The sequence below is a fragment of the Falco rusticolus genome, chromosome 6, assembly GCF_015220075.1.
Source record: "Falco rusticolus isolate bFalRus1 chromosome 6, bFalRus1.pri, whole genome shotgun sequence".
Classification (NCBI taxonomy): Eukaryota; Metazoa; Chordata; class Aves; order Falconiformes; family Falconidae; genus Falco; species Falco rusticolus.
The window spans coordinates 28,656,280-28,672,359 of NC_051192.1; the positions used below are offsets into that span (position 1 = coordinate 28,656,280).

At 38.9% G+C, this 16,080-nt stretch overlaps 1 protein-coding gene across 2 annotated transcripts in view; it reads left to right on the forward strand.

Annotated features, from left to right (window-relative positions):
• Positions 1-16,080, forward strand: part of NT5DC1 (5'-nucleotidase domain containing 1) — a 148,539-nt gene continuing 132,459 nt past the window's right edge. Inside the window, exons 1-6 of one of the 2 annotated variants that reach the window (XM_037391260.1) lie at positions 1-156; positions 2,304-2,395; positions 4,043-4,114; positions 5,638-5,744; positions 7,116-7,195; positions 10,867-10,948. In XM_037391260.1, coding sequence (XP_037247157.1) covers positions 64-156; positions 2,304-2,395; positions 4,043-4,114; positions 5,638-5,744; positions 7,116-7,195; positions 10,867-10,948 — 526 coding nt within the window. In that variant the 5' untranslated portion in view covers positions 1-63. The remainder of the gene's footprint in view (positions 157-2,303; positions 2,396-4,042; positions 4,115-5,637; positions 5,745-7,115; positions 7,196-10,866; positions 10,949-16,080) is intronic. The other variant, XM_037391259.1, reaches the window with a different exon arrangement.

Consider the following 16,080-nt stretch of genomic DNA (forward strand, 5'->3'; position numbering starts at 1 on the left):
CTCCTCCTCCCCCTCCTCCTCCTCCTCCGCCCGCCTCCGCGCGGCGGCCGCGGCGGTTCGGGGATGCAGCGGTACTTCTGCCTGGCGGACTGCGACGTGATGGGCTTCGACCTGGATCACACGCTCTGCCGGTACCACCTCCCGCAGAGCGCGCGGGTGAGTGCGGGGCGGCGCGGCACGGCTCGGCACGGCACGGCACGGCACGGCACGGCTCGGCACGGCACGGCACGGCACGGCTCGGCACGGCACGGCACGGCACGGCTCGGCGCGGCACGGGAGCCGCGGGCCGGGGCCCCCCCGCTCCGTCCCGCTCCGCCCCGCCCCGCTCGCCTCCGCCTGCCCAAGCGAAAGGGAAAGTGCCGGGAAGCGGGGCGGCGGGTCCTGGGGGGCGCGGGCGGCCGGGACCCCCGCTGGGGGCAGCGATCCTGAGTCTGCTGGCGCGGGTACCCGTGGAGGAACCCGAAAAGCCAAGGGCAGCACAAGTGCGTGTTCGCCGGCCGCTTGCTCGCAGGCCTGTGCCCGCGGGGGGGACAGCCATGTCTTCCTCCTTGAGCGTGGTGCCGCCTGGCAGCTTCCGAACGGTAGCGGCGCTGAGGGAAAGGTAGAGACCCCCCCGAATGTGGAGGTGCTGCAGACAGGGTGACAGGAGCCCGCGGCGCTCGCCGCAGGTGACCTTTGCAAAGTTTCTGGTGCTTAAAATAAATCGCCGAGCTTAAAGGCAGCCAGCATCTCTGGCTTAGAGGCAGCATCCCTGTTGTGCCTTACGGAGAGGAACTACTGTCATGTGCTGTGCCTTCCCGCCCTGAGCACTGTTGGGTTTTTTTTCGAAAAAAAAAAAAAAAAGGACATTATTAAAGGACATTGACTCATCCTTCGTCGTTGATGTCAGGACTTTGCCACAGAGCTGTCCAGTGTCATGGAGCTCGTGTTGTCCCCTTCTCCCCTTTTATTTGCCTCCATTCACCTACAATATGTTTTACACTGTACAGGATTCCTACGCCAATTGCCAGATACTTCAGCATTTGATATAGAAACAAATGTTTATGAGGTATCCCGTTTATAAATAGGCATGGTTCGGTGTGTACTGTGTTGAAAAATCGCATTGCTTCCTTTAGCTGTGTGTGACTTTATGTAGAGAGGCATCTTCCTAGCAAAAGAGGGTTCAATAGTAGCAAGTTATAAAATGTACATGCTCTTAAGTTCAGGCTGGAAGCTACAACTCTAGGCTTACCTTCCATGTTCCTTCTGTTGTGCCACACACATTACACCTTATACAGGTACATTCTTCCTAATAAGGATTTTTGCCTGTCAGAGGCAAACGTCAGATAATGTATAACTAGAGTTTCAAAACAAAACAACAACCGAAGAAAAGAATAGAAAAAAAAAACCAAAAAATATTTACTGTTGTTCACTCTGCATCTTCTCACAGCACACAGACTGACACATGCCCATTTCCTGCTTCCTTATCTATTGGAAATAAAAAATACTTTCAAAGGCTGACAGGCACAGCGGAAAGTGCAGTTAGTGCTTACTCTTTCAGCGCTGGCCTTCATATTAGTCTTTCTCAGACATTATTCATATTCATTCCAAGATCAGCTTTTGTAATTAAAAAAAAAAGGCCAGGGAACAGCTTTAATGAAAGAACCATGAGAAAAAGGGAGCAATTACTATTTCTGGATGGTCTTTTAAGGACCTGGCAGCATCTGCATAGATCTTGTACAACTTTACCAGCACATTACACTAATAAATTGCTGACTGATGACCAAGCTTTAGCAGAGTTCTTTCTGAACTTAGAAGTAGTAGCAATTCACTTAGTAGTTGCCTGCCTCCTTCAAAAATATGTTCCTTTGAATACTTTTAAAATATCCCCTAAGGTTAGTTGTTTATTGGTTTGGAATTTGCTTGTTCAGTCTTGGTAACTATGACATTTAAAATTAAAAAAAAAAAAAAACAAAAATAGGTTGGGAAACGGAAGTACTGACTAGTCTTAAGTACTTACCATCTTTGTTTCCCAACAGTCTTGAAGCACAGGGGCAATAAGGTAGAATGCTGTAAACTTGGTTAGGCTGGACATATAGCACCAGAACTGCTGTGTGAGCATCTTGAGCTGTTTTCCATCTGTGACAGAAACAATCTCGGGCACTATTTCCCAGAAGCAGAGGCAGTGGGACAGGGCCTCTAGCTCCCTGGTTTGATTTTGCTAAGGAGGCACCAACACTGGTGTCTTGTCTCTTTCCAAAGAAGCAGTAACTTTGGTCCCATTTAATCAATATAATTAATGCATATATTTTTTTCATTTGTAGCTAATATATGATAGTTTTGCCCAGTATCTGGTAATGGAGAAGGGTTATGACAAAGACTTGCTGACTCTAGCTCCAGACAGCTTGGACTTCTGGTGAGTACGTTGAAAAAAAACAAGAAACTTTCTTCATAACTTCCTTTATGCCATAATTTTTTACAAAGCTTGGAAAACAGCTTCTCTTATTAGGTAGTTGTTATGATTGTCAAACCCAACAAAATTACAGTTTTAAATACTTGTTCGAACAAGTATTTGTCACGGGATACTTCTAACATGGTATTTTGAAGAGAGAACTGAGCATTCAAGCTTGATTTGTGCTTTCAGCTGTTTAGACACAAGCCTTTTAGTCTGATTTACTCTCTTATTTTATCTCTTTACTATCTTATTTTATCTCCTTTGTCTTCTACCTTCAATTCAACTGGAAAATCCAGTAACCATCAGAATTCAGTAATTTTTATTTTGACAGATGTGGTTTCATTTGTGTAAGGCAAAATAACCTCAACAGCCTTCTGAGGAACTGAGGAAAGGTGGTGTGCCAGGAGGTAGTCCTTGGGTGGCATGTCATGCGTAAAGCTGTGAGGCAGAAGACTGAAATGCAAGTTTCTGCTCTGAGCTCAGTGGTCTCTGGGCAGGAGCTTAAGCATGAATCTGTGATCTTCCAACTTTAACAGGTTATAATCTAGGCCACGAAGGTAGGGACTTGATGCCCAGGTAATCACTACATTTTTTAAGAGAAACACAGGGGGAATTGAATAATGGATGTATTATTGTATAACAGTTTTGATCATTTTTTTTTTACAATTCTGCATTTGACTGAACAGTTTTCAACAAGATTGTTTTCAACTTCCATAAAACAAGCGATGTATCTGTATTTCTCATATTTTGAGGTCTCTGATATGTAAAATCCTTTGTTAAGATCTAGATATCTCAGCCTCGGTCCCTTATTGGAGCTGGGAGGTCCATGAATGTGGACCTGCGAGCCTGCAGTGTTGGTAGCTGCGTGTCAGTTTCTCACCCAGGTGTCCTTTGTGAAGGGATGGGGTCCACTTGCTGCCTTCATGGCATATCTTCTTTTCTTTGGGTACCTCATAAAGGAGGATGAAGATGCCACTACTTTTTCAGTATTGTTTATACATTATTATTTTAGCCACTGAACTCTGAATGAATTTTTCAAATAACCCAAGTGAATGTAGATTAAATTATCTGGAAGGTATAGATTTACCAGGAGAGTTGGGAACTCCTGTTATCTGTCGTATGCTGTCAACTCTTCACTTTGTCAGTGCTGGCTAACATGGCAGTGCTTCTGCTTTATGTGTTCCTTGGATATGCAGTTGCCTCATTTAGAATGATGTTCTAGCCCTCTGTCCCTTAATAACTGGTGTTACCAGTCTAGTAATAATAAAAACTTATTTCTTTAATGGAAGTGGCTTAAATATCACATTTCTTAGTTGTATGTGTTTGGACCTTAATCCTCCAACCTTATCTGTATGAACAGTCACTGAACAATGGAACTGTATTTATTTAGTAGGAATTTGCTATGTAAGTGAAATGCAGTCCTCATGGTAGTAATAAAGTATTTCCATATATAAAGTATTGTTAAAAAATGGAAATATTTGAAGGGTTGTGACTTTGTTTGCTTTGTGTAGCATCATTGTGTAGCTTCTGTAGCTGCATTTTGCTGATATAACTAGGCATTCCTCTGAAAGCGTTAATTGTTCATTTCTTCCTTAAAATCATTCTTAGTTGCAAAGGCTTGGTGTTGGACATCGAAGAAGGAAACTTTGTGAAGCTTGCAGAAGATGGAACAGTTTTGAGGTAATATTGACAGTAAGTTTATGTATTTAAACAAATACCAAAATCTTATCCTTTTTCTGAAAGCCATTTCTTAGTTTTATGAAATATTTAAATACTAATTTCAACATATATTTATTTATTAGATGTAAAAGTTTAAATACTCTTTGGTAATGTGGTGCTCAGTCTCTCTTAATGTTGTGTAGGCAGTCTAGTTAGCTGCTAGTAAAGAGTATCTCTGTTTTAATAAATATCTAAGACTCTGAGGGCATACTGATCTTGAAAGTAAATTCACTTTTTCAGTGGCTACCAGTGTACTTTTAGTCCAGTTCTCCTAAGATCCAGGATAATGTTTTTCTTTGGATTGTGAGCAACCTGACTGAGTCAGCGCTCCCATCATTAGCATTAGTCATTAGCACTACTATCTTTGTACCATACACATTCAGAATTTTGCAGGCTTAGAACATATAATTTCAATAGCCTGAGGTAAATTAAACACAGAAACTGACAACCAACATTCTGGGTTTATTTCCTCTTAAAAGCTATGTTTTGCCTTCAGTCATCATTTCAGTATATCCTTAGTTCCTCCTTCCTTCCTTTTTTTTTTTTTTTTTTTTTTTAGACGTGGAAGACTGCTATTTTGAATCACAAATCTGAAAAGTAGATATACCTAAGTATATCAGTCCCTGTCCTGTTTCCCCCTTATTTTTTTCCAGGATGAAAGTCTGTGTAATTTAGTATGCAAGATAGACTCTACTGCTTTGATTGGTGTTTTTTTCTGATAGTATGTGGGAGAAGGAGCTTGAAGATGCTAGGGAAGGTCGGATCTTATTGAAAGAAGGGAAGAAATTCCTGTGTGCCTCTGCTGTGTAACCCAAAATTCATTTAGTACCATGGATTTCAGAGTGCTAAATGCAAAATTCAAGACTAGAGGGTATACCACATTACAGGGAAGAGTGATATAGGATTAGTTCTCCTAGCATTGCCTGCATTTGCTTCAAAACTAGATTCTGTGCATTCTTTTGAGGCCTAATTTGATGGTCAAGCTAGTTGATTTTTATCCCTAAAAAGGCTTCTGCACACTTCTGTATTACACAGCTGCTTGCAGAGCTCAAACTAGCACTTTTCCATAGTTCTGCCCTGCATTCTGTGAATGTTACCAGGCTTCAGAATGATGTATAGGCTTTCTGTACTGTGTTTTATTGTGCAGCGTATATTGATAGTTCAAGTATAGCGAGTGTCCTCACACAATTGAGAACATTCGAGCAATACAGAGTGATTGTGTTAGCAGGTGAGGCACAGTAGCTGTGCCCCCAGCCAACCAAACCTCTGTGTAGTAAGGCTTTTATTGAGGACTGCAATGTATATGACAAAAGCTTAGGTTCTGGGAAACTTCTAAGTTATAAAGAGAGTTACTTTTGATCAACTTGCATGTACTTCAGTGTTCAGTTGCAATGCATTATTTTACACAAGGAGTAGTTTGGCTGTTTTTAACCTTTTTTTGGTTTGTTTTGTTTTTTTAACGAATAACCAAATGCATCGAATAGGGCAAGCCATGGTACAAGGAGCATGACACCTGAAGAGCTCCTGGAGACATACGGAAGGAAGGAGTGGAAGCACTTTAATACAGTCAGTGGCATGGTTTCCCGCTCAGGTAGCTATACCTTAGCACATCCTCTTCTTTGAAATTGCTCTGGCCCCTTCAGTGCCTCATACTTCTTACCACAAATATGTAAAAATACTTGAACTGAGAATTATTGGAATAGGTGAGGGTTTTGTTATTTTCAACTTCTAATACTAGAGTTCAACTTAAATTTAGGTCACCAATGATGAGACAAATGAGCTGACATAGGTGTGTTTTGGTTATAGAGATGGGCACATTGTTCCTTGATGAAGTAGGCTGATAATCACAGTCTGTCTCATTTAGGACATGTCAAATCTTAATTTTTCTTAACCGTTGACTCATTATCATCCGTGCTGTTACTGGAGCCCTAGGTGCAGGTGCAGAGAACAGCGTGGGTCTGGAAACAAAACTACTCCTCCTGCAACTGAAATTTCTTGATTTTAAAATGGGAGTCACTTTGAAGGCGCTGTGGCTAGGTTTGCGTTGTGGGTCTGTACTTCCTCTCTGTTTTACTTTGATCTTGGCAATTGTGAGTAATACACATACAGTGCTCAGTTAAGTTGCATTGTGCTATGTAATGGAGGTATTTTCCTTGTGATTTTTCTGACACAAACTTGTTTGTGATGCTTATTATGAACTGCAGGTGATCTTTTGCAACAAGGTACAAGAGAGGGGTTTTTTGCTTCATAGAGCACATGTGCCTTTCTTTTTCACTGAAAAGTGCACTTGGTCTCTCTTCTGAATGTTAATCCCCGTTTTGCTCACTTGCTCTTTAATATATCTAAGAGACAGCATAGACAAGGTCATGAATACAAAAAAAAAAAAAAAATCACTAGTTAAGTCATTTTGCTCCTAGGAGAGAGTTGTTGAACATGACCTCGGTCTGGGGGGACATTTGCACCTCCTGATTTAGTTCTGTTTTGTGGGGGTCATGTAATAGTGTGGGCATGCTTCCAGTTGCACTAAGACACTGTCTGCGGTGTTTGTGTGCAAAGGGCAAGGCTATGTGTGAGACGTGTCCAAATGTTTCTGAAACAACTTCTCAAACCCTTTATTTGTCTTTCCACTGTTAGGGAAATAGATATTTTAGAAGAGTTGAATGATACTGTCCTGACTCTTAAAATTCATCGTTCTCTCCCATCTCTTCCACCTTAAGTTTTAGAACCTTAAAATGTAATTTTAAAATCTCACTGCCTTGATATAGATGAACAACTTTCAGTTACCAATTATGAGAAGCAAAAGTGGGGATAAAGGCTAACAAAGATTGGGAAGCAGATAATGCTTGTTACCAGTAAAATCCAAATAGGAGCTTATATTCTTATTTAAATGTGGTTTTTATTTGTGATTAAAGCATACAGTATGGATTAAAAAATTTAGGTTGTTTTGTTGTTTTTTTTCCAGCTAAATACTATTTATATGATAACTATTTTGACCTGCCAGGAGCTTTCTTGTGTGCAAGGGTTGTGGACAGCTTAGATCAGGTAAGAACTGTATTGTTTGAAACTAAGTATTGCATTATCATTCTCTTACCCACCACAGATCTTGTATATATTATTAAATGCGTACAAATAGAGTATTGAACAACATCAAGGTTTTTAGCTTTTTTTTTTTTGTTTGTTTGGAATTTTTCATATTGGACTTGGTGTGTTGGCTCCAAAGGTATTGTGAGCTACATGGCATGTTCAAAATACATGTACTTCCACCAGAGGGCACAAATAACTAGGATACGACTAGAAACGCACTGTTTTCTCAAGTTCACCCTGCAATATGTAGAATATAGTTCTTAACATCTCCTTTAATTATACTTGATGATACTTCAATTAAATCTAATGCGAGTCTTCTGAATGACATGGTTTCCTAATTTGCAAAGTGTTAATGGATTGAAAGCTTCATTCCATGCTTTTTTAAACTTGTTTTTGTCTTAAATATATTGATCTGTGTACACAGATGTACACCTCTAGAATAATACGATTTTTTTTTTTCTCTGCTAAACAGTAGGTTATATTCTCAAGGCATAAAATGCAATTGCTTGAACATTTTTCAGTGCTTTTTAGACAGAATGTCCTAAATCCTACCTTTGAAGTTTGATGCTAATTGATTTGATTGTGTTAAAAAAGGCTTGAATCTTTAATTTGTGTGCAGCTGGGAGTAGGAGGGGTTTCTTCTCATACACAAGTATATTGATGTCAGAGTACTGATGTCGTCTTCTAGCTAAAGATACCAGAGCACTACAGCACTGAAAATTGTCAATACTAAACTTTGTCTGCAGAGTGAAATCCAGAGCTGTGGGATGGGTATCAGAGATTGCTTTGGGTATCAGCTGACTTGATGCTTTAGCTTCCACTCCAAAATAGCATGCTTAGGGGATTGCTGCCTAAGTCCAAGTGCTGCATGAAGAGTTAGCTAAAGCTAGCTTATCAGGAAGCACTGAGGAGGGGTGCACTGTAAGACTCTTAACTTTGTGCCTGATTAATCTCCTTCCTCTAAGCTGTTCACAGCTTAGAACTCTATCTGAGATGTAACACCTGTGTTGTATTACTTTCTTTTGTATTTAATTTAGACTTGGCACAGAATCATCTATTTATTGAGAGAGGAAGCATGTCATAGCATGTGTGTAGTAAGCTTTCAAATTCAGTTACTAGTTCATGAGCTGGAGCGTTGACCCTGGATCAGTGCTGTCTTCAGCCAGAGAGATTTCAACCTGTGCTGTTTCTCCAAAGAGCTACCAGAAGTGGGTCATGAACCCTCTTTATCTAGAGCTAGCAGTTCCTGAATATTTTACTGAATGTTGGTGGGCTACGGTAATTCCAGGGAAAGTTAGCATCAGCTAGATGAGCAAGATGAAAGGCAGGAGCTGGTAGTTCTCTCCAGCGCTCATACCTGCAAAATCCTGCATCCTAGCATCCTAAGGGTTAGAAACCATCACATTTTCTTCCACATTTCTAAAGGGAAATAGAGGCTTCTGTTTCATGTTCTGGGAACTTGTTTAGTAAAGACTACTCTCTTACATTTTCCAGACACTGTTCTAGAATCAGGAAAGCTTTCTACTGGAAACAGATGGGAGAACTGCTAGGTTTGGATTCAAAATGAGTTTAAATATGAGTTGGATGCTGGCCTGCTCTACACTGTTAAAAATGAATCTGCTTTTGCTGTATCCAGAGCCAGAACTCTTATGTATTTTCAGACAAAGCAGAGGAGCTTCTTGGTGTTTTGGATCTTCACACTGAAAAGCTACACAAAGTCCTGCTTTATCTGGTAGCTAATGAAAGCACATTTGACAGTTACACCAAAATAATGGCGGACTGCACGGGCATGCACAGAATTTTCTTCCTGCTTTCTGGCAATTGGTCTGTTTTCTTGTACATCTCATATGCAACGGCTGTAGATTTGCAAGCAATTTGTTTGACAATTATTTTAGTCTTCTCTGAAGTCAAATGTTTTGAAGGAAGTGTACCCACTTTTAAACTTGTATCCATCTGTCCTCAAAACAGGGCTCTGAGAAACTGTTAGCTCATTGCACTGTTTGGTTTTTTTTTAAAGAAACAAAAAAACCCAAAACTCCAAACTAAGGAGCAAGTCAACCACATGGAGTATGAGGGGGGCGGACATTTGAATTTGTCTGTCTCTAGATTAGTGCTAGTGCCATTGCCACTAGACAGACAGGTACACCCTAGCACCACCTGAACATGGCTTTGAATAATGACCTTGGTTACCAGCTAACTGAAGTTTGACATATATGAAACCTTTTCTTTTAGTTTTTAGTTCTTTTATGTATTTCTGGGGCTGTTTGCTATAGGGACAGATTAAAAAAAATATTTGAAAGCCACAGCATTGTATCTTTCCTGCTCTTAACCTGTAGAGCTGGTGGATGGTAAGCAGACTGTCATAGTGCTTGTCAGTCATGCACAAAAAACCTTGTTTGTGTGACTTACTGGTTTTGAAATTGAGTGGATCATTCCTCTGGAAGCCTCCATGGCAGATTAGGCCCAAAATAGCAGTTTACTTCAGTATATATAAACTACATGGGTTTTGTTGGCAATGTTAAGGGTTTGTGGTTTTTTTCAGTTTCTGAATATTTCCCTCTCTAGAAGATGCTTTATGCTTACAAAATGGTTATTGTTCAGGTATCAATGCAGTGGTAGGGACACAGAAGGTGCCAATGCCATGAAATCTGTTAACAGTTACCTTGAAATTTATCGTAAGGTAGGTGTTGAAAGCCTGTAACGACACTTACAAAGATACTTCCCATGGTATACAAACTCAAAGAGACTGTACCACCTGCTTTACTGCTGCCAGGTTAGCTTGTAACTCTGAGCATCTCTTAAGGGATCCATAGCTGATCCTCTGCTCTGTAATACTGGGTGGCTGTGTAATTGCATCTGTTTAATACAGCACTCCTAAAATTCATGGAGTTTGAGAGTGCTGTGGCACTCAGCTCGTTGGGAAGCTTTTCCTCTCCCTTAGTGAGATGCTGAAAGGACTGTTGAGGTCAGCTGGAGCTCTTCTGTGCCTGGGCAGCTTTCTAGGAATGGCGAGAAACTCTTCACAAGCACAGATCGCCTTCCCCTGTCCTTCTGCCAGAGCTGGGGTTTGGCAGTCTGCAGAGCACAATGCAATGCAGTGCTGCTCAGCCTGGCTTCTGGATGGATGTTTGATACAGCATTTGGAGTGGAGTTGTTGGCAGAAGGGCATTACCTCTAAATTATAGCAAAGGAGTTTGCTGGTTCTGAGGGTGGAAGGTGATATGGATGCCAGGCTGTAGATAATGTCAACCTGCTAATTAAGTACTGTATCTGCAGCTTTAGGCACTTCTTTTTCCCAAATGTCACTGGGGATGGCTCATTCAGTAAGTTGCTATTCTGTCTAATGCCCCCTTTTGCTGCAATGTTTTAGAGTTCCTCACAAATATTAATCCTTTCTCCTTTTGCCTTCCTCCCCCCACCTCAGCCATAACCTTCTTAAGTAGGGAGATAATTTGTCTGTGGTTACCCAAAGTTAAGCTGGGTACTACTGAGTCCTGAATCCTACTGTCTAAGACTGTTTTACTCCAAATACTTATGCTTATTAATGGCATTGCTGTCACTGCTTCAGTATGAAAGCTCAAAATAGCTGATACTTAATATAATGACTAGGTTCCTTTTGACACTTACAGCATGATGGTCAGAAAAAGTATGACTTCTGGAAGGACATGGTGGCTGCTATCCAGCATAATTATAAAATAACAGCTTTTAAAGGTAAGTGGGTTCACTGAAAACTTACTATAATAGCTGAAAATATTACATGCGCTTGCCAGAGCAAATAACATTTGCAAATACACTGTAGGCTACTCGACACAGCTTTTACTTTTCAAACTTACAAATAGTTGTATAGCAGACATGTTTATCCTGGAGTAGAACATCTTTATGACTACTGTTTCTATTTCATTTAGTTGAAACTGTTTTGCTGTCTTTAGTAACATTTGTGATGTGCTACTTCACTGAATTTAGAGGAAAAATGATTTCTCACAGTGATTGGTATTGTAATGTGGATAAACTTGAACTGTATCTTGATTCTATTCCTTTGATTGTAATAATTCCTTATGTTCTTGTAATCATAAATATTTGGTATTTTTCTTTAGCATTCTAGTTTTGGTTAGAATTCCTCATATAGTATTGACACAGTAGTGAGGAGATAGTTATTTTGTTATAAGCTTACTAAAAATTGCAGAAATAATAGCCTTTCCTCACCCAAAGCCAGCCTTATAATAGTGTAATATAAATTAGATTTGGAGATCTTGGCTACCCTTCAGCTAGAAATTATTTCCCTTCTTTCAAAGAGTAAACTTCAGAATTTCTGTTAGGCATATGAAATAGTTGATAGTAAAAGCTAACAATCTTGTGTGTGCACACACAGTTAATTGAAATTATTTTTAACCATGGTTTTTTGTAAAAAAAAATGTTATGCAGCTCAGTTCAGAATCCTGTAGCATTTTGCTGACAGCGTTTTCTGGTAGAATTGCCTCTGTTAATGCAACATTCATTAGGCACAAGTGTAGTTTGGACCCTCTTAAAACTTATTTGTTCAACCAGAGCTGTAATACTTGCTGTATTCCTTTGAAATGTAATGGACAAAATTGTCTCAGAGAAGCTCCAAACAGAAACAGAAATTGACTTCAGGATGCATATTGTAAAAGACAGCAAAACATTACTAAAATGCTTTGGTTGTTGTTACAGTGTTTCCATTGGAGCTTAGAGTATGATTGGTAGTTAAGGGTTCTTCTAGGAACTCATTCATACATGGAATAAACGTATCCTTTGTTTTCTGCTGATATTAAACCAATCCAAATCAACTGTAACTATTTTTTTGGCATTTTTGTTAGTTCTTTTTTCAAATCATGAAAGCCTATTGTTTTAAAAGGTATGGATCCTGCAGCATTTGGCAAGAAGAATGATTTTTAAAAGTGTTCTTTGGAAATGAATTAGATCAAACAAAATTTAGTCTGATCTTTGAACTCACTTAAATAATTGCTCAGTTTTATTTATATGTAAGTGTCTGCTTGTGTGTACATGTGTATGTTTATGCATATACCTACCTATCAAGTATCTCTTTGTATACGTAAGCATGGAATCTGCGTACAAACAGATGTGTGATAAGACTTAATCCTTTCTAACTCCTATCAGAATTGGTACCTAATTTAATACACCTCATTCTCTGTTATAAGAGTCATGAGGCACATGCACAACAGCGTTGAAAATGTAAGAAAATATAGTAACTGATAGGCATGAGTCATTTTGGATAAAGCTCTGTAAAATCAGAAGTGAAATGGTGTAGATTTTATACCCTACTTAAATATTTTAATGCGTGATGCATGACAAAGCACAGCATTTTCACTTTGACAGGCTTCATAGTGGTCTTGTTTTCCTTTTAATAACATGGTCCGGTAGATAAAGCACTGAACAGGGAGTCAGAAGAACCAGGGATAATTTCTTCCTTTATCACCTACCTGTGATATTCCGATGGAGCGTGTCTTTTTGCTTCAGGTCACTCTGTGAAATGAGAATAATGGTACTAGTCTTCTGTCACAAGTTTGTGGCAGAGATATTTTTTTTTACCTTTTTTTCTTTCTCAGTTGCAAACTTAACATAACTTCCTGAAGAATCTTAAACCTGGCTCCAGCCCAACATCTACATGCCAGGAAGCCCCACGGTCTTTCTTAGCCGAGAACCTGGCCTGAAGACCACAGCTTCTTGACTTAACTCTGCCCTCATGCCTTGTAGAGGGTTTAACCCTTTAGAGAAAAGCAGAGCTTATTAGCAGTTAGTCAAGGTAAAATATCCAAAGCAAACTTACTAAGCCGTCAGTTGAGGAGACACAAAGTTCCCAAGTCAAATGCTGTCTTAGTAGTGCCATTGTCGGTGATGGAGCAGAACGACTGACCGTTTATTTTTTCAACGCTATTAAAGTATTTGCAATTTGCTTTGGTTTGTTGTCGATATGCCCTTATTTCTCTGTCCCTTCTCTTTCTCATGATTTCTTTGATCAGGTGTCTGGTGAATTTTGCTTTTCATTGTCTTAGCTGTGGTAATTGCCTTAGATAATTGCCCTATGATATTTTTTTTGGATGGCTTTTTCAGATAGGCATGACTGTCCTGACTCAGCTTAATGAAGGGTATTAACCTACTCATCTACTTGTAAAGAAGTGAAGAACTGAGGTTTGCAAAGGGAAAGTTAGAGGGTTCCAAAATAGGCTTGTGCTATTTAGACCTTCCTTTGTGAAGAATAATTCCAAAAACTGAGAGAATCTATTAAACATACTATCAGAAAAACATGATGTCAGATAGTAATGAACACAGATACTCGTACTTGCAAAATGGTAATTTCTAATTTAATAATACCTGCAAGAATGTCCTCTGCAATTGATACCCAAGTTGAGCACTAAATTACTTGAGAATCCTTTTTGTAAGTCTTTCTTATTTTTTCTTTTCTTCTGTGAGTCTTGTATTACTGGAATATTTTGCAGCTTTAAGGTGATTAATGTTACTTTGTATGTGTATCATTTAGTCTATGTTTTAGAGACTTCAAAGAGCAATTTTAAATTAAATGTGGCAATGTATTTTACACTGTATCAAGTGGACAGCACAACACATGGAAACAGTTTGATCTTCAGAGGAGTAAAGAGGTCTTGAAGTATTGTGTATTTATTCCCATGTGAAAAGTCTCAGATTTGGTGATTTTTTGACATAAAAATCAATGGTGTTTGTTGGAGGAAGTTGCCTAATGTAACTTCTCAAAGCAGGATTTTGTAAAATTTCTTCTGTTAAAGGCTGTTCACACTCTCACATGATTTTCTTTCCTTATGATTTCCCTGACATTTCAAAAACCGTTGTATCTGTGGTTGTATAATGCAAATGATATATTTGTAATATTTTCAATCAGTTCATAAGATTGGATTTCATTTTATAAGTAAGAAGATCATGGCTAATATGGTGGCAGACTTAATAAGTTGCCCATAAAAATGCTTGGTGGGATCTGCTCTCACGTTTCAAGGATGCATCTGAGAAATCTGTCACTGACGATCTTTTATGAAAATGAAAATTATCAGAGAAAATGCTAAACTTAAAACATGTTTTTTAATAACTTGCATTTGGTTGTTTTGGGGTTTTTTTGTGTGTGCTTGATCAGTATTCTGAAGTGGCATGCTGATATACAGGAATTTGGGAAGGAAAATTTTGGATCTTTCTGAACTACTCCATCCTCTTCCAAAAAACATGTGCGTGCACATACACACACATACACACACAGAGGTTTTTTGTTACAAGTTTATGGTATTACCCTGTTGTCTTGGCAGAAGATACTGAATCTAGATGTCTGTGATACATGTGTTATATCTTTTATATGGAACTTCAAATACATCAAAAGAACCCAAAGATGGTTTTCTGGCCAGAAAGAATCCTCCAAACATTCTGCAAAACATTAGAAATTTCTAATGTTGATGTAGTCCAGTGATCAGTGGTCTTTATTTGTCTTAATTGTGCAACAAAGATAGAAACAAGTAAATTTGTTACACTTCTATTCTGCGCTTTCCAGCTAAATACAGAAGGAATTATTTGTGTGCTTTGTGTGTTTGACCACTTAAGGCTTCAAAAAATTCAGTAGTTTTTTGGAAGTGAGTTAGTTTATACTATTACAGGCTCTTATGTTTTCATTTTAATCTCATACTGGCTTTTCTTTCCTGTAATGCCTATGACACAGAAGAGATGTGGTTTCTGGAAGAGCTTTATCTTTAGGTAGGTTGCTGATCTTCATGTGGAGAAAATATTTAAAAACAAACTTAAAAAACTTACAGTCCTTTTCAAAGTCCCCTCTAAATTGAGAATCCAAAGCTAAAATCATGGTTGTGCCACAATTCTTACCTGTATTCTCTAGCTTTTCAGTGTTGCTTTCTTGGTGACTTAATGTCTAAAAAATTATGAAAACTCTTCAAAGAGGCTGGCATATGAGGTACAAAGCTGTAGGCTTATTTGAAGTCCTATGTGCTAATTCAATAAACAAAGACATTAAAGGACAAAACATGATTTAAAGTGGATGGACAATAAGGGTTAGTGAACTATGCTTTTAAGAATACTGTCTGAGCCCAGTTTCTGCTGCAGAGACTAGTTAATTGGAATCACAAGACAGTAGTGTACTGCTGAGCACCAAGCATCTCCATTTTTACATGTGCTTTAGCATATGTTTCATATGTAAAGCAGTTGACCAGAAACTTTACAGCTACTGAGCAGTATTTTCCAGCTGCAGTACCCAGTCCCTGTATTTGTTTCTGAAACAAAAGTGCCAGATGTATGGTTGAATGTATGGGCAGCAGCACATGCTGTGTTTAAATACTGGAAAGTGCTGTTAACTAATGCAAGTGACTGCACAGGAAAACATCTTTTATTCCAAAAAAGAGATCATTCTTAGGAGATCTGTACTTAGTATTTGGCCTAAAACAGGAAGGTAGAAAAGCGGGTTTAGACAATTCAGACTCAAGTTTCTTGAGCTTTATATTGGCTTGAAAGAAAAGTATAGCAGAATTGCTACTTATAAATGGTGATACTGTCCACTTTAGTATTTCTATACAAAGATTTGTGTGCAGTGTTTACAATAACAGTACCAATTTGCTTGCCTAGGTCTACCTGGCTGCTAAAATAAGCAGATCTCATGTTACACTCTTTATTTAAGCATTTATTAATTTACCAAAGTATGGCCTAAACCACAGGCTTCTTTATCCAGCAGCACTTAATAGGGGGAGAAAAAACAAGCTTACTTGCTTGGTAGTTCTTTAAAGTTTTCAAAACATTATATGGTTTTGCTAATAATGGATCGACCTGAAAGTGTCCTCACTTTTTTT